Below are 26,715 nucleotides of genomic sequence, written 5' to 3'. Positions count from 1 at the left end.
AGACCCAAGATCGGTTTATATGAAAGCTATATCAAAACATGGACCGATTTGGCCCATTTACAATCCCAACCAAACTACACTAATGAGAAGTATTCGTGCAAAATTTCAAGCGGCTAGATTTACTCCTTCGAAAATTAGCGTGCTTTTGATGCATGAAATCTTTATTTGAATCGATTGTACGGTCCATATAAGTTATTGTTTGAAGATTATTTCATGGAAATATTGAGCGTGACTGCGCCTCAAATGGCACATCTGCTTAGTCCAATTGTGGCTTACTCTTTTTAACACTTCGGCCGGTATCTCACGAGTAAATGCTGCATAATTGTCTTCCAATGCGTCCGTAGCGCAGAGGTTAGCATGTCTGCCTATGACGCTAAACGCCTGGGTTCGAATCCTGGCGAGACCATCAGAAAAAATTGTCATCGGTGGTTTTTCCCTCCTAATGCTGGCAACATTTGTGAGGCACTATGCCATGTTGTAAAACTTCTCTCTAAAGAGGTGTCGCACTGCGGCACGCCGTTCGGACTCGGCTATAAAAAGGAGGCCCCTAATCATTGAGCTTAAACTTGAATCGGACTGCACTCATTGATAAGTGAGAACTTTGCCCCTGTTCCCAAGTGGAATGTTCATGGACAAAATTTGCAATTTGCAAGTTTGCAATGCGTCAATTGAAGCGGGCTTGTCTGTTTAGACATAAGCTTTAACATAGCCCCACAGAAAAATAGTCTAAAGGCGTTAAATCGCACGATCTAGGTGGCCAATTGACCGATCCCGAAAGTGAGATAAAATGTTCACCGAACGGGCCTCTCAAAAAGTCCATTGTTATGCGTGCTGTGTGACATGTGGCACCGCATTGTTAAAACCACATGCCATGCAAGTCAAGCTCTTGCATTTTGGGCAAAAAAAAAAAGTTGCATATCATCTCACGGTAGCGCTCACCATTCACAGTTACGTTAGGAAGTACGATCCAATGATGCCACCAGCCTATAAACCGCACCAAACTGAGACTTTTTCTAGATGCCTTGGTAGCTCTTGGATTGCTTCTGGCTGATCTTCACTCCCAAAATCGACAATTCTGCTTATTTAGGTACCCATTGAGCCAGAAATGAGCTCTGGCCATGAAACGGAAGAAGCGCGCAATGGATTTTCCTAACAGAGCACGCATTTTGATAATAAAATTCAATAATTTGCAAGCGTTGTTCGTTTGTAAGACGATTTGTGGTAAAATAAACAGTAAAACATAACACGAAACGTGCTTGAGCTGTTCAAACCAGTGTTGCCCAAAAGATAATAGCTAAAAAATCACCCTTTACATGTATTTTAACAATTATTTACAACATAACTGAACCACCATAGATAGATACATGATGATGGAACCTTTACCACATTGCAAACTCTGCTTAGGGGCATATTAAAATTGTCTTCATCCATGGCAACGATTTTTGTCATTGCAATTACTTACCGGAAACCCATCCAATGTCCATGTAAATTGCGGTAGAGGATTTCCCGTAGCAACACATTTTAACGAAACTGTTGGTCCTGGTTGTAACGTTTGCTCCGAAAACCAATAGAGCAATTCTGGTGAGGCATCTAAAACGAAGAAGAATGTCAACAACAAAAATAAATGGTCTTTTGTGGTTACAATAGCAAATTTAGCAGGAATTATATGAAAAATATTTGTATTAATATTAAAAACAAAAAAAAAAATCATAATTGTGTTCATATATGCGTGTTATGTGTTGTATACAGGAAAATATGGCCAAATCAAATTTAGTTGCCACAAATATGGAAATATGCAATGCAAACACATTTCTACGCTCAATGTTATGATAACTTATACAAATAGCCTTCATGTTTTGAAAACTTGAAAATAGAAAAAGAAAAATAACGATGCAGATTTGCATTCAAGCATATTCTTTAAGCTCTTTAAGTTGGGCTAGGAAGATTGCACCAAGGATGGCATTTGTTGGGTTGACTGGGCAGATTACTTTGTGCATGGATGTTGAAAATCCCAATAGAACAGAACATCACATACAGAATTTTATTTAATGCTGCTGACTCTCCCCCATACCCCAATTTTAAAAAACGCCAAATCTCGGAGATACGTGCACCGATTTAACCGAATGTTTGTATGCCACCTTATGGTATCCCAAAAACACGAAATTGGTACAAAATTTTTGCGACCAATAACCTGGGGGGACGCCCCATCCCAAAACCCACCCGGGCGGACATGTTTACCGATTGGGACAATATGAGTATCAAATGAAAGGTATTTAAGAGTATAGTACGAATTTCATATACAAAGTTTGCCCAAAGCGTTGGGGGGGACGCCCAACCCAAAAAAAACTCCGCAACAGGACTCTTTCGACGCTTTGGGCAATATGGGTATCAAATGAAATGGTGATGGTTATTAAAAGGCGCCAAGACAGGAGAAGTTGTCAACGTCTCCAATTACATGTTCGATTATAGTGAGCGGTGTCAGATTTGATGTTCCTATCCTCATCAATTTGTTCTTTGCTATGTTAATCCTCAGGCCTACTTTGGCAGCATTTCCATTCAATCGTTCCACTTTCGCCTTTATGTGCTCGAAGTCAAGAGCAAAGAAGCATATATCATCCGCGTAGTCGATGTCTCCGAGGAAATCGTTAATACCCCAGCGTATGCCATAGGGTGCCAAAGCATTAGTTGCTTCTAATGCGGAGTCTAATAAAATAAAAGGATAGCATCGTCGGCGACAGGATGCTATCCTGCTTCACTCCTTTGTCGATCCCGAAAAGTTGGCTCACTTTTCCATTGAAATGGATTGAAACTTCAGCATTTCTATACAGCTCACTTATTAGTGTCACAATTTTTTTAGAGATTCCCTTATACAACAGCGTGCTCCACATTGAAATTCGCGAGACTGTGATAAAAGCACGCTCGAAGTCGATGAATAAAAGGTATAGGTGTGTATTAAGTTCTGCGGATTGTTCAATAATTATGCCCAGGGAGTTAATGTGGTTGGCACAAGAACATCCTGGCGGAAAACCTGTCTGATCCTTCCTCAAAATGCTATCAAGTGCAGGGGAAATACGCTGCAGAAAAAGACTTGCCATCACTTTATCTATTGCGTTTAGCAATGTAATCCCCCTCCAGTTCTTACATGTGATCGGTGAGGTCACCCTTCTTTGGGATTGTGACCATGATCCCCTTATTCCATTCCATGGGGACAGCGTTTGTATCCCAGGCCTCCCTAACTATTGGCGTGATCGGTTGAGCAATGGGGTATGCCCCATACTGCAACAGTTCAGCAGGTCTATTATCAGGGCAGGCCCTTTTGCCGTTTTTGAGTTAGACCAGATCGACCTCAATTTCTTTGCAGCTGAATGGGGCCGTAGTTATATCCCTATGTGGGTTTCGGCGCACAAGGAGATTGAGGAGGTCGGAGCTTGCGTCCTCTGTTGCGTGTCCTTCGGCGATGAAGAAACCGCACCATCGCTCTAATTGCTGTTCGGGTGTTGTTAATCTCGATTCGTCCTCATTTTTTATTACTGCCATTGGCCTTATATTGTTGCTGCTCATTTGTTTTACTGACTCGTAGACACCACGCATGTTTCCTATATTAGCTGAATTGTCGACTTGCTCTGCCAGTATATTAAAATATATTCGCTTATCTCTGCGAACTACGTGCTTGACCAGCGACGCGAAGGCGCGATATTCAGTCCTGGCTGCTGTTTTTGTTGCTCTTGATTTTGGCTGTAGCAGAGCTTTGCGTAGACATTTTCGGTGTTTTATTTCCTCAATAGTTTCGTTGTTTATCCATGGTTTGTTGTTGTTGTAGCAGTGTGTTGTACACTGAGGCGGCAGCGGTACGTACAATCGGCTGCCAATCCATGGATTTTGAAATCGTCGAGCAATGCCTATGACAGAGGTGGCCGTCTCCGTACATGCTGCTGCTATGTCGGCCCATGTATGGGTGTTATTTTGTAGTTTCTCCCTTAATGTAGACTTTTATTCGCGAGCTGTTTCGGAGTCTTTTAGGTTTAAGAGGTTGAAGTTTGTGCTTTTTGTTTGAGTCCTTTTTACGACATGTGGTCACTATCGATGTCGGCTGCTCGTCTCGTTTTCACATCCATCAGCGAACGCAGAAAGAGTTTACCGATAAGTACGTGGTCGATTTGATTACGGGTGTTTTCATCTGGTGATTCCCAAGTATATTTGTGTATATTTTTATGGGGGGAATTTTGTGCCTCCAATAAAGAGCCGGTTTCTTGCGCAGAAATCAACCACTCTGTCGCCATTGTTATTCCTGGTATCGCCAAGTTCTTGCATTTCCATGATATATGGTGGATTATTGTTGTTATTACCCACCTTGCTATTAAAATCTACCCCATAACAAGTTTAATGTCTCCTTTTGGTAGAGAGCGTGTCACTGAGTCGAGTTGGGAGTAGAATTGATCCTTCGTTTCGCCGTCATCGGGTTCGGTTGGCGCGTATCAATCTTGGCGTCATGATGTGTTCAGATATAACATAGTATGATAGAAGAGCTGGCTTTGTTTTCGGCGACCGCAAAAGACTGACCCCATTTATTCGGTGGCTTTCACTGCCTGAAAAAATTTAATGGTAACTACCTTGAAGATCCATAGTTCCGGATTTCTGCCATCGTACACCACTCAGAACGAGGATGTCTGGGTTGTAGTGTGACATCTCCTTCTGGACTTGGTAAAGTCTCGATGCCTCTGAGCTCTCTCAGCTGACGTTCCATGTTCCAACCGTAATCCATCCATAGGTCGTCATCGGAGAGTTGTCAGTTCCATTATTTTTATACCCTGCACCACTTCTGTGGTACAGGGTATTATAACTTACTGCATTTGTTTGTAACACCCAGAAGGAAGAGAGATAGACCCGTTGATCCGTATACCGATCGACGCACAATCACTTTCTGATTCGATTTAGCTATGCCCGGCTGTCTGTCTGGCTATCTGTCCATGTTTATTTGTTTACAAAGTACAGGTCGCAGATTTCATCCGATCGTCTCAAAATTTGGTACCGACATGTTTTTCGGCCTAGAGACGAAGCCTATTGAAATTGGAAAAAATCGGTTCAGGTTTGGATATAGCTCCCATATATGCAGCAATAATGCAATAAAATAGTCATTTGTTAACGGATTTTCTCGAAATTTGGCTGGACTCTCGATATTACTGGTAAATTTCATGGAAATCGGTTCAGATTTCTTCTCCTTCTTATACATAAAATTAAATTTGTGTTTGTTTGTCGGTTTGTTTGTTTGTTCCGTATAGACTCAAAAACGGCCGAACCGATTACCTTAAAACTTTCACAGATTGTGTAGGTTGTCCTGGAAGGAAACATAGGCTATATCATTTTTTGATATTGGGAGGGGGGCGGACCTTCCCCTTTACCCACAAAGAACTACCCAAAAAATAAAAGTGAACCGATGGAGACAATATGGGATGCAAATGAAAGGTATTCAAGAGTAGAGTACGAATTTCATATTTAAAGTAGGGTCCAAGTACCTAGGGAGCCGCCCCAGCCCCTAAACCCCTTAAAATAGGTTTACTTGACGATCATGACAATATGGGACTCAAACAAAAGGTATTCGGGAGTAGATTACAAATATGGTTAGGAAGTTGGAATAAGTTTTATAATTTATTGATAACGGAAGGGGCGGCCCCTTCACCGTTACCCCAAAAAACACAAGTGGACCGACAAGGACAATATGGGTATCAAATGAAAATTATGCGGGAGTAGATAACGAAGCTGGCATACAAATTCATGTCGAAGTATAGGGGGTCACCCCAGCCCCACAAAAACGCCCAAAATGGGCGCATTAGCCAATCACGGATATATGGGACTCGGTTTGTTTGTTCCGTATAGACTGAAAATCGTCGGAACCAACTTTCTCGAAATGTTCGCATATTGTGTAGGTTGATCTGGAACGAAACATAGGTTATATAATTTTTCGATATTGGAAGGGGGATGGACCCTCCTCCTTATGCCAAAAACACAACCCAAAATCAAAAGTGGACCGAGCGGGACAATCTAGGTATCAAATGAAAGGTATTGCAGAGTAGAATACGAATATGGTATAAAAAATTTGAGTCTAAGTCCCATCGGGCCGCCCCAACCCCAAAACTCCCCCAAACAGGCATATTGAACGTTCATTTCAATATGGGACTCAAATGAAAGGCATTCAGGAGAAGATTTCGAATCTGGCATACAAAATCAGATCAAAGTATAGGGGGTCACGCCGCAACTCAAAAACGCCATTAGACCCATTATGACTATGTGATACATGGCTGAACCGATTTTCTTAACATTTTCATAGATTGTGTACGTTTGTCTGGAAGGAAACATAGGCTATATAATTTTTAGACATCGGTTGGAGGCGGACCCTCCCCCTTACCACAAAAATGCCAACCATATTCGAAAGTGGTCCGATGGGCACAATAAGGGTATCAAATGAAAGGTATTGGAGACCAAAAAAACGAATATGGTATTAAAATTTGGGTCCAAGTGTCCAGCGGGCCCCCGCAACCCCAAAACTCCTATAAACAGATATATTCCAAGTTCATGTCAATATGGGACTCAAATGAAAAGTATTAGACAGTATATTAAAAATATGGCATAAAACATTGGGTCCAAGTAATGGTGGGGGTCGCCCACCCCCAAATACCCCCAAATGGGCATATTAGCCCACCATGGCTATATGGGACTCAAATGAAAGGCATTTGGGAGTAGATTACGAATATGACATTAAAATTTGCGTTCAAGTCAAGGAGGCGTTTTTCCTCCCAAAGATACGTCAAATGGGTTATTTGACCCATTATGACAATATGGGACTCAAATCAATGGTATTTGAGAGTAGAAAACGAATTTGTTATTTAATTTTGGAGTCAAGTGTTTTGGGGCCCCCTAAATTGAACTTCATTTCCGTTGGGAGAAAAGAACGAATTTGCATGGTAATATGGGGCTCAAATTAATGGGATTTGGAAGTGCAGCACGAATATGATATCCATATTTGAGTCGAAATATCTGTGGTGCCATCCCTCCCCTAAAAAAGCAATTCTCATTATCCTAATTTTCAAAAACACCAGGAACCATACTTCTTACATATCAATGAGTGCTTTCAAGTTTAAACTCAATGATAAGGGTCCTTTTTTATAGCCGAGGGTCCTTTTTTATAGCGTCACACAGTGCGACACCTCTTTGCGGGGAACAATTTTTAAATGACCATGCATGGCATTGGCCATCCCTCCCCTAAAAAAGCCATTCTCATTATCCCAATTTTTAAAAACACCAGGAACCAAACTTCTCACATATCAATGAGTGCTTTTAAGTTTAAACTCAATGATAAGGGTCCTTTTTTATAGCCGAGGGTTCTTTTTCATAGCGTCACACAGTGCGACACCTCTTTAAGGAAAAATTTTTAAATGACCATGCATGGTATTGTATCTCGCAAATGTCGCCAACATTAAGAGGGGATAACTACGGCTTTGTCAGATGTTCTCGACAGGATTCGAACGCGTTCAGCGTCATAGGCTACATAGGATATCCGCATACAGGGCGAAGTGTCCCCAGCCTAAAAAGATATTAGAGAGTTAAAGAAGGCGCAGCGGAGCGGGCCCAGTTCGGCTAGTCAGACAAGAAATGCGAACTGTACCTTGATCACAAGAATGTATTCTTGGACAGACAGACAGACAGACAGAATTAGGAAGTGATTCTAAGCCGATCGGTATACTTATCGATGCATATATATCGCCCGATTTTCATTCCTAGAGCCACTGCAAGCGCATTTATTGACCAATCTTCGCACAACGCTTTTCTGAACATTTACCACAATATTTGAGAAGTTTGGTCGAAATCGGTTCAGATTAAGGTATAGCTTCCATATATTGGGTTGCCCAAAAATTAATTGCGGATTTTTCATATAGTCGGCGTTGACAAATTTTTTCACACCTTGTGACTCTGTAATTGCATTCTTTCTTCTGTCAGTTATCAGCTGTAACTTTTAGCTTGCTTTAGAAAAAAAGTGTAAAAAAAGTATATTTGATTAAAGTTCATTCTAAGTTTTATTAAAAATGCATTTACTTTCGTTTTAAAAAATCCGCAATTACTTTTTGGGCAAACCAATAGCTCCAACTTGGATTTATAGGCTAGGTGTAGGGTATTATACAGTCGGCACCGCCCGACTTTTGCCCTTTTGCCTGCGACCCACTTGGCCGGGCTTTCTTGATGGTGAATCTTCTGAAGATCTGTGAGCGCCACCGTTGGTCATTTCGGCAGCAGATAAGCTGCCGACTCTATTGCACGAACCCATCATGATCACATTCTGATATCCGTGCCAGCGGGGCACCCCCTGCTTGTGCTAACTTGTTGATTCGCCACTCCCATTTTATTTCTGCGGCACCCATCATATCTGATAAGCTTTTCCCAATCCTCCAGCTGGGGAGGTATCCAAATGCAGAAGTAGTATGGAGCTAAAAAATCATCCTTCAGTAGCTCTTCCTTGTGAAAAATTAATTTTTTTAATTGAAATATAATCAAATTGTATGCCATAATAATGGACACTTTTGTTATTGGTATGGCAATTGCTGTCTGTATTGGTTTGGAATCTGCCACAGTTGTAACCATTTTCTCTCCATGTTGTATTGCCTACTTGACGATGATGCCTTCCCACTACGAGTATTCTGTGTGTGGTTAAGTGGTGACAGCACCCCTCGGGTGACAGACAGACAGTGCATATGGTCGGAAAATGCGTCTGAGTGCCTTGACCACATTGTCGCAGCACTTTGTGATAGCTGTGAATGCTTGTCAGCAATTAAAGAAAATTGATGAAATATTTATTGACTTGACAACAATTGTCAGTGTGAGCAAATGGAAAATATTGAAGAATTATGCTCAACATTTTAATTACACTTCAATCACTTTGTTTATGTAGGGAATGTCCTATCAATAATTGAAGGAGTTACAGACAATGCAGAAGAATTTAAAAAAGAAATTTGAATAACATCCTTTACTTAAGCTACGCAATTTTTGAAAAATGAAATGAAATTTAATTACTATCGTCCATTACGGGCATTCTAAACATAAAGAAATTTTGTAATAGTTGTTTATACATGAGCTTACTCACCTCCCAGTTGCAGCTCAGCTGTGGATTGTATCTGCTCCCATTCATTGGATACAAAACACTGATACATGCCCGGATCATCTTTTTGTACTTTTTTAATAATTAGACGCGGAGGATCGGCAAGAATCTGAAAGATGGAAAACCCTTAATAAAAGTTATTTGGAGTTACGTAGAGAGAGAGGGAGTGTTATCAAAATCGATCTGAATCTAAATTTATTTATTTCTTTTAACACTCACGACCTTCTCTGCTCATGTCATGTTGTAATATTCGACATGTTTGAATCTTACCTCGACTCGGTTGTCCCTTAATATGGGCTTTCCATCATGCAACCAATTAACATCGTGTACCGGATGACCGGTTACAATGCACTGAAATTGGGCATCTTTATCGACATCGACTGTTTGAACTTGTGGCTGAAGATGGGCGGTCAATGGTGCTGCCAAGGCCATTAAAACATCACATACAAATAAATAAGAAAATTATATTAGATTGAGTTATGAAAATAGAATCTAAAAAAAAAAACAAATAAAAATGTGCTAAATTCGGCTGTGCCGAACGCCACCATGGATCAATTCCATGGCACCGGATTGATCCGATGAAATCTTTCATCGGCAAGGGCTGCCGGCTCGGGGTACAACACACTGCTACAACAACAACCACCATGGATAAATTAACCATCCTCTTATATAACAACTCCACTACCATATCCATTGTGATATGCTAATCGGGGCTGGTCTGGATCATATTTGCTTAAGGTCCCGAGAACTCTTCTAAACCGGGCAAAACAATCGGCTTTTTATGTGCAAAAGACCCTAAATTGGAAGATCGGTCTATATGACAGCTATATCTGAATATAGAGATCAGACTCAGCCCATGTTCTGGACGGATGACGGAAGGCCAAATGCAAGTCCCTGTGTAAAATTCCAGCGAAATTGGGTAATAAATGCGGCTTTTATGAGCTTCAGAACCTAAATCGGCAGATCGGTCTATATGACAGCTATATAACAATAAAGTCCGATCGGAACCATATTTACGTCGGATGTTGGAAGACCTAAAATAACTCACAGTTTAAAATTTCAACGATATCGGATAATAATTGCGTCTTTTATAGGCTCAAGACCCTAAATCGGCAGATCGGTCTATGTGGGAGCTATAAATTGAAAGGTCGGTCTATATGGCAGCTATATCTAAATATAGTCTGATCTGGCCCATGTTCTGGACGGATAACGGGAGGCCAAATGCAAGTCCCTGTGTAAAATTCCAGCGAAATTGGGTAATAAATGCGGCTTTTATGAGCTTCAGAACCTAAATCGGCAGATCGGTCTATATGGCAGCTATATATAAAAAAAAAGTCCGATCTGAACCATATAAAAAAGTCCGATCTGAACCATATTTACGTCGGATGTTGAAAGACCTAAAATTTAAATTAAATTTCAAAGAAATCGGATAATAATTGCGTTTTTTATAGGCTCAAGACCCTAAATCGGCAGATCGGTGTATATGGGAGCTATATCTTAATATAGTTCGTTCTGGAACATATATATGTCGAATGTTGGGAAGCTTAAAGCAACTCAATGTTTAAAATTTCAGAGAAATCGGATAATAAATGCGCCGGTTACGGGCTTAAGACCCTCAATCAGCTGATCGGTCTATATGGCCGCTACATCTAAATAAAGTCCGATCTGAACCATATTTGAGTCCAAAGTCGGGAGACTTATAGCAACTCATCGTTCCAAATTTCAGCGAAATCGGATAATAATTGCGGCTTTTATGGGCTTAAGACCCTTAATCGGCAGATCGGTCTATATGGCAGCCAGGGACATAGTCAGGATTTTATTTGGAGGGGGGTTCATTTCACATTTTTTCAAAATCGAAAATTGCCAAAATTCTTTTTACTGTGGTATTGGTAAAAATACCTCTTTTTTCAAATTATGGTTGCTATTGGGTGCAGAAACTTACACAACAGCGGTGACAATTGGTCAAAGTCAGAGCTGTATTTCACCCTGATTGCCAAGCACAGTGCAAATATCTTTTGGAAGTTGTATTAATGGTTTCGAACGGTATATACATAAAGTAGACGACTGAAACCAGTTGCATAAATTTTTCCCATCATGTTAAGGGGAAAAATTGTCTTGTCAAAAGTAGGGCCCAACCCCTGGCTACGTCCCTGATTATGGATATAGTAGTGGCGTTGTTATGAAAGAGCATGTTTAGTTTATCCATGGTGGTGGGTATATAAAGAACACTCTGTCGAACTTAAAATGTTTTTACTGGGTTTGGTCTCAAGAAGTCATATCGTACCGATTTAGGGGGGCAAATATCGCCATATTGATCGATTCGCATAAATGTTGGCATTGATGCTGTTAAACATAAGATAGCGTCTGGGCCAAATTTCAGCCAAATCGGGTGAAATTTGAGGCTTCTAAGGGCTCAAGAAGTCAGATCCGTGGATCGGTTTATATGGGGGGCTATATCTGTTTAAAGACCGATTTGGTTCATACTTGGCATGGATATTGGAAGTCATAACACAAGTTTTTGTTTCAAATGATGAAATGGATGAAAATTTGGACTTCTAAGGACTCATGAAGTCAAATCCGGGGATCGGTCTATATGGGGGTTATATCTGTTTGTAGATCGATTCGGATGATACTTGGCATTAATGTTGGAAGTCATTACTGCTAAACTTTTGCTCCAAACTTCAGCCAGGTCGGATGCAAATCGAGTCTTCTAAGGATTCATGAAGTCAAATCCGGAGACCGGTTTATATGGGGGCTATATCTGTTTATAGCCCCATACTTGGCATTCATGTTGGAAGTCATTACTGACAACTTTTGCTCCAAACTTCAGCCAGGTGGGGGTAACAAAACACCCCATGCATAATTTCAGCCAAATCGAACAAAAATGACGGCTTGTAAGGGCTCAAGAAGTCAAATCGGGAGATCGACTTATATGGGTCACATTTGCTCGAGACAAATTTGCCGTGCTGCAACCCCACGGAACATGGGAATTGGGATACACGGACGAGGAGGATGTTGGCGACAGGCTGGTAACTCATGAGAGTGTGCAGTGGGCACTATACACTTTTGGAGCATTTAAATCGTCGCGGCAGGACGGTATTTATCAAAAAATGCTGCAGGAAGTTCTTGGACCATTTATGTGATGAATACATTACGAGTGTTTAGGGCATGTATAAGGTTTGCCTATGTTCCCAAATTTTGGAGGAGGAGTTAAAGTAGTTCTTATACCGAAGGCGGGAAAGCTGCGGCACAATTCAGTGAAGGATTTCAGGCTCATTAGTCTCTTCTCTTTTCTTGCCTAAACGCTGGAGAGGATCCTAGACCTTAATATCAGAAGAGAGTTGGGAACATTTTACTTCTTTCGTTGTCACCATGTCTACATAAACGGCAGATCCATAGACTCTGCATTACATCATGTGGTACATAATATTGAGGGACATATCGATTAAAAGGACTATAACCTGGCAGGGTTTTTGGATGTTGAAGGGGGCTTTTAACAACAATGGCCTCTGCCACTGATGCGGCACTTAGCGGTGCGGGTCCGGAGAATGGTGTGATTGTTTGGATGATGAATACGCTATGGGATAAGGAGGGGAACACCTCAGGGAGAGGTTACATTACCGCTGCTCTTTATCCTCGTGATGGACGTTCTTTTTGTTGTATTGGAGAATAAGAGTTTGTGCGTACGCGGCCTGGTTATTCTTGTCACTGGTAAATTTTCGGGACACGATTTCGGAGATGAGTTTTGTGCACTTGGATGTACTGCTACATGTGCGATGGGTTGCGGCCTGGATGTGAATGCGGGGAAGACGGAACTAGTTCTGTTTACGCGTAGGCGAAAGATACTGGTCTTAAGGCTACCCACTCAGCAGGGGATGAATTACAGTTATCGCAGTCGGCAAAGTTTTGCGGGGTGATTTTGGAAAGCAGACTAGACTGTAGACTGAACATGGAGTCAAGGATTAGAAAAGGAGCGCGTTAGATTTTCTGACATAACGCTTCTACAGATCGATCGTAGATGGAGGATGGAACAGGGTGTGGTATCTATTGCAGTAAACTCGATATCAATGTCTCCCTAGGGATAAGGGATGATTGCAGTCTTTTTCAGGCAGAGGTGTGGGCTATGGCTGCTGCAGCGGAGCTTATGTTGTCTATGGATACCGACCGATCAGAAATTAATAATTTTCAGCGACAGTCAGGCAACGTTGAAGGCATTGAATATAACGTGCGTGTTATCCAAGTCCTGGGCCACCGTCGGGAGTTACTGATGCGTCTACAGGAATACCATACCTTGATCTTGTGTCTGTCGCGTCGAAATGGTACGAAAAAGTGCATTGAAACCGTCTTCATCAGGCGGGTGTTACTGAACAGAGAAGAGGAAGAGTTAACGAGGATATACAATAGGTCACTTAATGGCCTGCGTGCGTGAGATCCAAGGTTCTGGACCATTGGGGGGAGTTACTGATGCGTCCATAGGAATACCATACCTCGATCTTGTGTCTGCCGCGGCGAAATGGTGCGAGAAAAGGCATTGAAACCTGTCTCCATCAGGCGGGTGTTACTGATCAGAGAAGAGGAGGAGTTAAAGAGGGAACACAATGGGTGACTTGATGGCCTACTCGGATGCTATCCACTATTATTATACTAAGTTTTAGCTATCATATAGGCCGATTCGAGGCCACCGTGGCGCATGTCCGCCCTTGACGCCGAACGCCTAAGTTCAAATCCCGGCGTGAACACCTACAAAATTTTTAGCGGTGGTTATCCCACTGCTAATGCTGGCTACATTTGAAAGGTATCCTGCCATGTTCAAACTTCTCTACCAAGTGCTGTCGCTATGCGGCAAGCCGTTCGAACTCAGCATAAAAAAGAAGGCCCCTTTTCATAGAGCTTAAACTTAAACCGGACTGCACTCATTGATATGAGAGAAGTATCCCTGTTCTTTAATGGAAGGTTAGGTTAGGTTGAATGGGTCGCCCACCAAAGGTGCGCCTTTTATGACCCCAAAACCTTAAATCGAGAGATCGGTCTTATGGCAGCTATATCCAAACCTGGACCGATCTCGGCCAAATTGAAGAAGAATGTTGAAGGGCCTAACACAACTCACTGTCTCAACTTTCCGCGAAATCGGACAATAAATGCACCTGTTATGGGCCCAAAACCTTAAATCGAGAGATCGGTCTACATGGCAGCTATATCCAAATCTCGACCGATCTGCGCCGTATTGTAGAAGTATGTCGAGGGGCTAATTTTAACTCACTGTCCCAAATTTCGGCGACATCGGACAATAAATGCACCTTTTATGGACCCAAAACCTTAAATCGAAAGATCAGTCTATATGACAGCTATATCCAAATCTGGACCTAACACAACTCACTATTCCAAATTTCAGCAAAATCGGATAATAAATGTGACTTTTATGGGCCTAAAAACCTAAATCGGTTTTGTGCATAATTTCAGCTCAATATCTGTATTTTTAAAGACTGTAGCGTGATTTCAACAAACAGACGGACGGACATAGCTAGATCGTGTCAGATCTAGCGTCGGAAATGGATATTTCGATGTGTTGCAAATGAAATGACAAAATGAATATATCCCCATCCTTCGGTGGTGGATATAAAATGATAGGAGGAGTGAAGAAACCCGAGCGGGAGGTGAAGAACCGCCCTTTCCTACGCAAGCACGGACCTACCTACACCGGAGCCTCTGTCACCCCCCCTGTCGGAACCATCCTATTCCCACAATAAATCTCAGGAGATACCAAAGGTACGTTCGCAAGTTCACCCAGATCACAGAAAAGAAACGGCTCCCCAGAAAGGAGAGCCTCCGTCTCTACAGACCCGGACGGGAACACAGCAAGTGCTCAATAGTCTCCTCCTCATGCTCATCGAGGCAACTCCTACAGAAGTCATTACCATGCGGCCTATGGCACAATGTCCGGTTATGACCCCTGTCAAAGTACTCATCGACCTCATATCAAACGCCAGCAATTTCCTCTCCGGTCGATGACTAGCCATAGCGCCTTCGCAGTTCGGCAACCATCTACTGGGTCCCACCTCGCCACCTACGCCGCCCTGGCCATCCCCTCTACTGTTTTCAGTAGCTCGACAAATTGTACGTAAGCAAGACCGATGACTGGTTCGCCCGGCGCAGACGAACCCCTCCTGGCGCACTCATTCGCACTCTCATGCCCAGGAACCCATGTCAGCGTCATATCGTGGGCCCGGTTTCGAGGGTCGTAAGCCCCTTACCAGAATTTCTCTGGCGGCCATTGCAATGGCACAGACCTCTGCCTGAAAGACCGTACACTCGTCCAGCAGTCTCAGAGACATACCCAATCCAGTTCCTGGCTCCATCTTGGAACAATCTGTGTAGATCGAGGTCTCATCCTCCTCAAGTACTCCATCCGCCCTCCAATCGTCCCTCTGAGGAAAAGGAATCACTAATGCCATCATTCCAGTCGGCACTGGTGCTAGGTAGTCGGAGGTCCTCCTCAATCTAACCTTCCTATGCATAACACCCAGAATCGAACTGTGGCCGCAACTTTAATGGAATGTTCATGGGAAATTAAGTACAATAGTATAGGCCGATTTATCGATTTAGGGTCTTAACCGATTTCGCTTACATTTTAAGCTGCAAATTGTAACAGACTTCTTGGCATCTAAACCAAATATGATCACATTCAGCCCATACTTGGTTATGCATAACTATGGATTAGGCGGCGTTTTAAAAAATTTATCCATGGTATTGGGTATCCAGAGTTCGGCAGGGGTGAACTTAGGACGCTTTTATTTGTTTTTTGCTCTGACAAGTATCGTAAGTGGACAATTATTTGCCTTTTATTCTAAATTAATTGAATTTATAACTTGAGCAATTAACAAGTACTCCCCTTCTCACCAGAAAGTGGGAGCGAAGGAAGTGTAGAAGGATGTTTCGTTGTTATTGTTATTCCCTTCAATCTGTGTACAGTTTAAAAAATAAAGTGCTCTCCGGCACCCAGGCTTAAAATCCAATTCTCAAAGGACTTTATTTTAATGCCAATTTAATTGTGGTCTCATGTTCATCATCTCCGTGATTGTCACCTGCAAGCTTTCTGCTGTCCATCGTCCTGAAGTGTCTTAAATATTTTAGGCCTTTTTGTTTGTCATCTTCTTCACATTGGCGTTTTGGATTCATTAGAAAAATATTTGCATAAAAGGGAATCCCGTTTGGAGAATGGCCGTTTAGATCTTAAGGGCTGGTTTTTTTTCAGCTTGCTTCTTCCTTGGCACATAGATTTCCAAGGCCACACTGACTGTTGGCTTTTTTTGCTTGTTTTTGTCCCCTGGTTGTTTGCTTGGTGAAAATTTAATTAAATTATGCAAATAACAATCTCGTCGTCGTTAATGTGATGGACGTGGTCCGTTTGCATTGTCCCATGCCGTGACTGCGTGTTAGTAGATCGTCTCTAATGAGTATTTTGCCATTTCCCTTTTGACTATGGCATCCTGGGTGGTGTATGGTGAAACTCTGCACCTTCGCATCCTATCTACCTACCGTAATCATTGGAGTACTCATGCAGCACATAAACGAATTGTCGCTGCCTCTACCCACTACCCAACCTGCCGCGACACGTGGCATGACATTGATGAATGAGTAAATGGTATAAATGCCCAACAACAACAACAACAACAACAACAATAGTTACAACTACAACAAAAGGAATAGAATACAAAGCACATGGATTTTCAACTCACCTGTAACCGTTAATGAGACCTGTATGGTTTCCTCTCCGGCGGTGTTATTTACCCAGCACAGGTATTTACCGGTATCGTCAAGACGTGCCTTCGCACATAATAATTATGTGGCAATGCGGCCAGAAAAACATCGAAAAAGCATAGAAAAACGAAAAAACAACAAAATTGATAAACATTGCGTGTTTTTGCAGCTTTTTTAGATATTTTTTTTTCTTAAAAAATAAATCATGTTGCTGCCACAACTTTGAGTAGCAGTAATGACCATCGCAACACTCCACGATAGTCTTCCCTTTAATGGAGACCTTTAAAGGGCTCTTTCAAAAAGCACTCCAATTGAGTATTTCATTTAGCATTCATTCAGAGCCCCCATACAATGTTAAAACAAATATTTTCTTAAAATTAAATTTCTTAATTACAGAACATTTTTCCATAAAATTTTAGTTTGCTCTTTCAAAACTTCAAATTATTTTAAATAATTGCTTAAGATTGTCATTAACAAAAATCTTGGACATTTGTTTGATCGTCGTGACATTTTATGTCGATCTAGCCATGTCCGTCCCTCCCTCCGTCCCTCCCTCCGTCCCTCCCTCCGTCCCTCCCTACGTCCGTCCCTCCGTCCGTCCCTCCGTCCGTCCCTCCGTCCGTCCCTCCGTCCGTCCCTCCGTCCGTCCCTCCGTCCGTCCCTCCGTCCGTCCCTCCGTCCGTCCTTCCGTCCGTCCTTCCATCCGTCCTTCCGTCCGTTCTTCCGTCCGTCCTTCCGTCCGTCCTTCCGTCCGTCCTTCCGTCCGTCCTTCCGTCCGTCCTTCCGTCCGTCCTTCCGTCCGTCCTTCCGTCCGTCCTTCCGTCCGTCCTTCCGTCCGTCCTTCCGTCCGTCCTTCCGTCCGTCCTTCCGTCCGTCCTTCCGTCCGTCCTTCCGTCCGTCCTTCCGTCCGTCCTTCCGTCCGTCCTTCCGTCCGTCCTTCCGTCCGTCCTTCCGTCCGTCCTTCCGTCCGTCCTTCCGTCCGTCCTTCCGTCCTTCCGTCCGTCCTTCCGTCCGTCCTTCCGTCCGTCCTTCCGTCCGTCCTTCCGTCCGTCCTTCCGTCCGTCCTTCCGTCCTTCCGTCCGTCCTTCCGTCCGTCCTTCCGTCCGTCCTTCCGTCCGTCCTTCCGTCCGTCCTTCCGTCCGTCCTTCCGTCCGTCCTTCCGTCCGTCCTTCCGTCCGTCCTTCCGTCCGTCCTTCCGTCCGTCCTTCCGTCCTTCCGTCCGTCCTTCCGTCCGTCCTTCCGTCCGTCCTTCCGTCCGTCCTTCCGTCCGTCCTTCCGTCCGTCCTTCCGTCCGTCCTTCCGTCCGTCCTTCCGTCCGTCCTTCCGTCCGTCCTTCCGTCCGTCCTTCCGTCCGTCCTTCCGTCCGTCCTTCCGTCCGTCCTTCCGTCCGTCCTTCCGTCCGTCCTTCCGTCCGTCCTTCCGTCCGTCCTTCCGTCCGTCCTTCCGTCCGTCCTTCCGTCCGTCCTTCCGTCCGTCCTTCCGTCCGTCCTTCCGTCCGTCCTTCCGTCCGTCCTTCCGTCCGTCCTTTCGTCCGTCCTTCCGTCCGTCCCTCCGTCCGTCCCTCCATCTGTTTGTCGAAAGCACGCTAACTTTCGAAGCAGTACATCTAGCCGCTTGAAATTTTGCAAAAATACTATTACTGTAGGTCGATTGAGATTGTAAATGGGCCACAACCGCCCATGTTTTGATATACCTGCCATATAAACCGATCTTGGGTCTTGACTTCTTGAGCCTCTAGAGGGCGCACTTCTTATCCGATTGGAATGAAATTTTGCACGACGTATTTCGCTATGACTTGCAATAACTGTGCTAAGTATGGTTCGAATCGGACAATAACCTGATATAGCTGCTATATAAACCGATCTTGAATCTTGATTTCTTGAGCCACTAGAGGGCGCAATTCTTGTCCGACTTGAATGAAATTTTGCACGAAGTACTTTGATATAATATCTAACGACTGTGCGAAGTATGGTTCAAATCGGTCTATAACCTGATATAGATGTCATATAAACCGATGTTGGGTCTTGACTTCTTGAGCCTCTAGAGGGCGCAATTATTATCCGATTGGAATGAAATTTTGCACGTCCTGTTTTGTTATGACATCCAACGACTTTGCCAAGTATGGTACAAATCGGTCCATAACCTGATATAGCTGCCATATAAACCGATCTTGGGTCTTGACTTCTTGAGCCTCTAGAGGGCGCAATTCTTATCCGATTGGAATGAACTTTTGCACGACGTGATTTGTTATGATATACAATATCTGTGTCAAGTATGGTTCAAATTGGTCAATAACCTGATATAGCTGCCATTTAAACCGATCTTGGGTTTTGACTTTAAACCGATCTTGGGTTTCGACTTTGAGCCTCTAGAGGGCGCAATTCTTGTCCGATTTGGCTAAAATTTTGTACGAAGTGTTTTGTTATGATTTTCAACAACTGAGCTAAGAATGGCACAGATACGTCTTTTTGATGCACGCAGGTAAAGTTCTTCAACGGTCCAAATCGGCCCATGTTTGGATATAGCTGCCATATAGACCGAGCTGCCGATAAAGGGTCTGAAGCCCATTAAAGCTTTATTTTTCATCTGATTTTGCTGAAATTTGAAATGGTGAGTTGTTTTAAGCCTCGCGACATCCGACTTAAATATGGTTCAGATCGGACTATATTCAGATATAGCTGCCATATAGACCAATTTGCCGATTTAGGGTCTTAAAAAAATAAAAGCTGCATTTTTTACCCGATTTCGCTGGTGACTTGTAGTAAGCCTCCCGTCATCCGACCAGAACATGGTCCAGATCAGATTATATTTAAATATAGCTACCATATATACCGAACTTCCAAATTATGGTCTTAATCCCATAAAAAGCGGATTTGTTGGCCGATTTCGCTAAAACTGTGACTTGTATATGAGTTTTCGGGACCTAAATCAAATATGATCCAGACCTGCACTTATCTGATTTGGGCACTGGCTTTTTCTATGGCCCCCAAAATACGTGCCAAATATGCCAAAAAGACGAGCGACAACTTTACCAGTTGTCGTTCTTTAAATATAGAGTTGACACCTAGGCTTTTGGGATTTCCAAGCTCTTAGGCATGAAACGAAATTTGAACTTTTTGAAAATTGTTTAGCTCAAAAATTTACTTTTTGCCTCTGAAACTGGTCATTGGGCCCATTGAGCATCGTCGAATTCTTCTAGATGGGAAAAATGTTTTTTTCATATTCCAAGCACATTATCTGCATTGGCTATCAGATTTCCTTCTTTATCTCTATATAAAGGCTGTTGGTTTGATGTTTGATTCTTTAGAACATCTCGATTAGCTCATGTTCACGTCGTACTATTTTTTTCTTCTTCTTGAGCAAGAGACGTTTCTCTTCTTTCCTTTTCTCCTTCATCTGTCCTGAGTTCCTACTGATTGCAGGGTTGCTATGTATGCCGCATTCTAGGTTTCAGTAACATTTCGACACTCTTGGTCTTACCATGGGTTTCTTGGGGGAGGCTTCTCAATTTCTTGGCATTTTTCATGGAGTGGGCAATGGTTTGCAAATGCTCCTATATATCATCGGTTCAGTCGAATGGAGTATGCCTTTGGTACCTAGTGCTAGTGAGGGCTAGTGAGCCCTGTTTCAAAAGAAAAGCGTGCTCTACACCGTACTCAATAGTGGTTGGGTATGTAGAGCACCTTAATGCATTGACCTCTGTTTCAAAAGAAAAGCATGCTCTACACCGTACTCAATAGTATGTAGAGCACCTTAATACATTTGACAAAGGTTTTGATGGCAATAGATGGCGTATCCAGATCCACCATGCGAGTCAAAGTGTTTTTGACAACAGCACACTCTTGCTTAACTTTTATAAATCCTTTGCTATGCTATTCATTGAAAGCATTGAATTAAAAATATCTTGAGCTGGAATATGCTCGAAAAATCACGAGAGTATTTTAAAGATCAAAATAAAAGAGCGTAAACAGACATATCTTAGAAATTTTATTTCAATAAAAAAAATCCTCAACTGTTAACTGGAGAGAATATTTCTTAGAAACTCGATTTCCATAGAAAATCCGGTCAAAATTTGATTTCCTTAAATAATTTCTTTGAAATATCACTCGTGGTCAATATTGCATTGAGACAACGAAGATTGCACTGAAATAATGCTCAATTTTGAAGATTTCTTGGCTACTTACCTTACTAATCTTCAGCAGGCCGGCAGACACTATCGATATTCGATCGCTTAGCTGTAAGGGAAGCAATTGCTCATTTTCCTCCTTAAACCATCTGCAAAAAAAAAAAAAAAAAAATAAAATAAAAAAAAGGATTGTTAGTAGATGTGTTTGTGCACATTTTCCGTAAAAGTTTGTCTATAAACCAATGCAGAAGAGTAAGAACATTTTTTTTCTTTTCTGAATGTCATAGATAGTGGGAAAGACATCTGCCGGAACTCGATTCCACATACGAAGCGTTCGAGCAAAAAAATAATTCTCCAGGTAGTCCGTCCGTAGGTCCGATCAGCTGGCCAATCGATAACAAACCGGTGTGAGCTTCGAGAAAATCTTGTATTTCTGACAAACAACCTCAAGTCAGGAATCAGACGACTGTTCTTCAGAAATGGAGAACACACACCGTGGAAGAATCGATAGAACAGCGCCACACAACCTACATTTCGACAATGTTCAAGGTAAACAATAGATGTTCAAGGTAAACAATAGCAACGCCCGCCTCTGGGCACCGTCAAGCAGCTCCAATGATGATTTTGGAGCTTTGGCACTTGAATGCTTCCTTCGACATTTGACAGAGGGTTTCATACATAATACACCTCCTGTCTTCAATCTCTCGCAGACTCGGGATATGGTCGAATGGAACTGAATGACAGTGGTTGCGGTCAGACTCAGAATACAGTCAAAGAAAATAAGAACAAGTAAAAAGGCATTAAGTTCGGCCGGGCCGAACTTTGGATACCCATCACCTCGGGTAAATATGAAGAAAACCCCCTTTCGTCACAATCCGGAGAAAATTGGATAACTTATGCACTCAAATTCGACACGGATTCGAACCATATTTGGGACGGATATCGGGAGAACTAAGACTGTTTCAAATTTCAGCGAAATCGGGTAATTAATAGAGGTTTTATGGACTTCAGACCCTTTATCGGCAGATCGGTCTATATGGCATCTATATCTAAATATAGTCCGATCTGAACCACATTTGGGTCCTATGCTAAGAGGCGTAAAACTATTCAATGTTTCAAATTTTAGCGAATTCCGTTAAAAAATGAAGCTTTTATGGGCTGTAGACCCTTTATCTGGGGATCGGCCTATATGGCAGCTATATCCAAATATAGTCCGATTTGATCCATATTTAGGTCAGACATCAGGAAACGTAAGATAACCCTCTGTTTCAAATTTCAGCGAAATCGGGTAATAAATAACGCTTTTATTGGCTTCAGACCCTTAATCGGGAGATCGGTCTATATGGTAGCTATATCTAAATATAGTCCGATCTGAACCACATTTGGGCCCTATGTTAGGAGGCGTTAAACTACTTAATGTTTCAAATTTCAGCGAAATGGGTTAAAAAATAAAGCTTTTATGGGCTTCAGATCCTTAATCGGGAGATCGGTCTATATGGCAGCTATAACTAAAAATAGTCCGATTTGAACCACATTTTGGTCCTATGTTAGGAGGCGTAAGACTACTCAATGTTTCAAATTTCAGCGAAATCGGTTAAAAAATAAAGCTTTTATGGGCTTTAGACCCTTTATCTGGAGATCGGTCTATATGGCAGCTATGCCTAAATATAATCCGATTTAGTCCATATTTAGATCAGATATAAGGAGGCTTAAGATAAGATGTTTCAAATTTCAGCGAAATCAGATAAAAAATAAAGCTTTCATTTGCTTCAGACCCTTTATCGGGAGATCGGTCTATATGGCAGCTATATCTAAATATAGTCCGATATGGACCTTATTTGGGTCAGATGTCGTGAGGCCTAAAAGTACTCACTGTTTTAAATTTCAGCGAAATCGGATGAAAAATAATGCATTTATGGGCATTAGACCCTTTATCGGAAAATCGGTCTATATAGCAGCTATATCCAAATATGGTTCGATTTGGCTCGCTCGAGAACTTAACCAGTGTGCATCAAAAAGACATATCTGTGCCGAATTTCAGCTCAAAATCTCAATTTTTGTAGGCTCAAGAGTGATTACAACAGACGGACGAAGAGACGGATAGACGGACAGACACACGGACATCGTTAAATCGTCTTAGAATTTTGCGACGATCCGAAATATATATATTTTGTGGGGTCGGAAAATCATATTTCGATGTGTTGCAAACGGAATGACTAAATGAATATACCCCTTATCCTACGGTGGTGTGTATAAAAAGAGGGGTAGAAAAGACAGAGCCTTGCGGCCAATCTATATTCGTCAGATAAGAACCCAACTACAACTCTTATGGTGCAATCTTATAGGAATTGCGCTTGATAGCGGGCGGGCTCAAGAAGCATAATCGGGAGATCGGTTTATATGGGAGCTGTATCATGCTATAGATCGATTCAGACCATATTGAAAACGTATGTTTAAGGTCGTGGAAGAAGCCGTTGTACAAAATTTCAACCAAATCGGATAAGAATTAGGCCCTCTAGCGACTGAAGAAATCAAGATCCCAGATCGGTTTATATGACAGCTATAACAGGTTATGTACCGATTTTAACCATACTAACCACGGTTTTTGGAAGTCAACACAAAATACTTCATGCACAATTTCAGCCAAGTCGGATGATAATTGCGCCCTCTAGAGGCTCCAGAAGTCAAGATCCAAGATCGGTTTATATGGCAGCTATATCAGGTTATCAACCGATTTGTACCATACTTAACACAGTGGTTGGAAGTCATAAAAAAATAATTCATGCAAAATTTCAGCCAAATCTGATGAGAATTGCGCCCACTAGTGGATCAAGAAGTCAAGATCCGAAATCGGTTTATATGGCAGCTATATCAGATTATGTACCGATTTAAACCATACTTAGCACAGTTATTGGAAGTCATAACAAAACACCTGCTGCAAAGTTTCAGCCAAATCGGATGATAATTGCGCCCCCTAAAGGCTCAAGAAGTCAAGATCCGAGATGAGTGTATATGGCAGCTATATCAAAATATGGACCGATATGACCCATTTACAATCCCAATCGACCTACACTGATAAAAAGTGTTTGTGAAAAATTCCAAGCACCTAGCTTTACTCCTTCGAAAGTTAGCGTGCTTTCGATTGACGGACGGACGGACATTGCTTGACCGAGTTCATGAATATTTCGAGGTGTCACAAACGGTATGACTAGATTAGTATACTCCCATCCTATGGTGGTGGGTATAGAAACGTTTTTTAGGTATCTTATTGAAAAACCCGATATAAATGACAGCTATATCCAAAATTATCCCGATCTAGACCATAAATGGTAAGAAAATCGAGGTAGTTCACACAACTCATATATCCAATTATAGACTGATCTAGACCATATATAACATAGATGTTGAGAAGCATAAGACAGCTCACTATTCCAGCAAAATCGGTTAATAAATGCGTCTTTTATGGGCTCAAGAACATAATTCGGGAGATTGGTCTATAAGGGGGCTATATCAAGATATGGTCCAATCTTCGAACTTAATCAGAGTATGGGCAAAAAAAAAATCATCTCTGCAAAGTTTCCGCTAAATTTCTTTATTTCTAAAGACTGTAGCGTGATTTCGACAGAAAGACGAACAGCCGGACGGGCGGACCTGTTTAGGTTGTCTTTGATTTTTACAATGATCAAGATTAGATATGATTTATGGGGTTGGATATATCGATGTGTTGCAAACTTAAAAACAAAATGAAACTTTGGTGGCGGATATATCATTATTTTAACAAGTAACCCAAATCGGGCAATACATATACATGGGAGCTATATCCAAATCTGAACCGATTTTGATGAAATTTTGCAGATATGTAAAGATCAGCAACAAAACAATCCGCGCCAAATTTTGTGCAGATCGGTTGAAAATTGTAGCTGCCAAGGTCATTTAAGTGCAAATCGGGCGATATATATAAATGGGAGCTATATCTAAAACTGAACCGATTTTGATAAAATCTTGCCAGTATGCTAAAATCAGTAACAAAACAATCCGTGCCAAATATTGTGCAGAACGGTTGAAAATTGTAGCTGCTACGGCCAGCTACTACGCTGCTACGGCCTGCTAATCGGACGATACATATAGATGGGAGCTATATCTAAAACTGAACCGATTTTGATGAAATTTTGCAGATATTTTAAGATCAGCAACAAAACAATCCGTACCAAATTTTGTGCAGATCGGTTAAAAATTGTAGCTGCCAAGGCCATTTAAGTGCAAATCGGGCGATATATATATATATATGGGAGCTATATCTAAAACAGAACCGATTTTGATGAAATTTCGCAAGTATGCTAAAATCAGTAACAAAACAATCCGTGGCAAATTTTGTACATATAGGTTGACATTTGTAGCTGCCAAGGCCATTTAAGTGCAATTCGGGCGATATATATAAATGGGAGCTATATCTAAAACTGAACCGATTTTGATGAAATTTTGCAGATATGTTAAGATCAGCAACTAAACAATTCGTGCCAAATTTTGTGCAGATTAGTGCAAATCGGGCGATACATATACATGGGAGCTATATCTAAATCTGAACCGATTTTGATAAAATTTTGCAGATATGTAAAAATCAGCAACAAAACAATCCGTGCCAAATTTTGTGCAGATCGGTAGCATATTGTAGCTGCCAAGGCCATTTAAGTGCAAATCGGGCGATACATATACATGGGAGCTATATCTAAATCTCAACCGATTTTGATGAAATTTTGCAGATATGTTAAGATCAGCAACTAAACAATTCGTGCCAAATTTTGTACAGATCGGTTGAAAATTGTAGCTGCCAAGGCCATTTAAGTGCAAATCGGGCGATACATATATATGGAAGCTATATCTAAATCTGAACCGATTTTTACCAAAATCAATAGCGTTTATCCTTGGCCCAAAAAAGTGATGTGTGCAAAATTTCCTGATGATTGGACAACAAATACGACCTGCATTTTGATTACAAGATTACATGTACTCACAGACGGGCGGACGGACAGACGGACATGGCTAAATCGAATTAGACAGCGATTCTGAGTCGATCGGTATACTTATCAGTAGGTCTAGCTCTTCTCCTTCATAGCGTTGCATACAAATGCACAAACTTATAATACCCTATTCCACAATGGTGGTGTAGGGTGTAAAAAGGGGTCGTTTGAATTGATAACATTTTGTGTTATCTACCCTGTACATTAATATGAACTACTTTAGAAGGTTTGAGATAGAGGCGAATTTTGGCAGATAGACTTTGGTTACCAGATCGTAAAGGGTGATTTTTTTGAGGTTAGGATTTTCATGCATTAGTATTTGACAGATCACGTGGGATTTCAGACATGGTGTCAAAGAGAAAGATGCTCAGTATGCTTTGACATTTCATCATGAATAGACTTACTAACGAGCAACGCTTGCAAATCATTGAATTTTATTACCAAAATCAGTGTTCGGTTCGAAATGTGTTCATTCACCGTAACGTTGCGTCCAACAGCATCTTTGAAAAAATACGGTCCAATGATTCCACCAGCGTACAAACCACACCAAACAGTGCATTTTTCGGGATGCATGGGCAGTTCTTGAACGGCTTCTGGTTGCTCTTCACTCCAAATGCGGCAATTTTGCTTATTTACGTAGCCATTCAACCAGAAATGAGCCTCATCGC

At 41.9% G+C, this 26,715-nt stretch overlaps 1 protein-coding gene across 4 annotated transcripts in view; it reads right to left on the bottom strand.

Moving 5' to 3' along the window:
• LOC106093173 (cell adhesion molecule Dscam2) overlaps positions 1–26,715 on the bottom strand; it is a 324,166-nt gene that overhangs the window by 106,015 nt on the left and 191,436 nt on the right. For all 4 annotated transcript variants that reach the window (XR_009398464.1, XM_059369629.1, XM_059369636.1 and 1 more), the window contains exons 8-12: positions 21,088–21,178; positions 16,882–16,969; positions 9,416–9,564; positions 9,131–9,254; positions 1,463–1,590 (exon numbers count right to left, since the gene is read on the bottom strand). Coding sequence is in view for 3 of the 4 variants with exons in the window: in XM_059369629.1 (XP_059225612.1) it covers positions 1,463–1,590; positions 9,131–9,254; positions 9,416–9,564; positions 16,882–16,969; positions 21,088–21,178 (580 nt within the window). In the remaining variant the exon portion in view is untranslated. The remainder of the gene's footprint in view (positions 1–1,462; positions 1,591–9,130; positions 9,255–9,415; positions 9,565–16,881; positions 16,970–21,087; positions 21,179–26,715) is intronic.

Source organism: Stomoxys calcitrans, chromosome 1 (assembly GCF_963082655.1).
Source record: "Stomoxys calcitrans chromosome 1, idStoCalc2.1, whole genome shotgun sequence".
NCBI lineage: Eukaryota > Metazoa > Arthropoda > Insecta > Diptera > Muscidae > Stomoxys > Stomoxys calcitrans.
The sequence above is the reverse complement of the archived record's forward strand: the minus strand, read 5'-3'. Positions and strand labels throughout refer to the sequence as shown.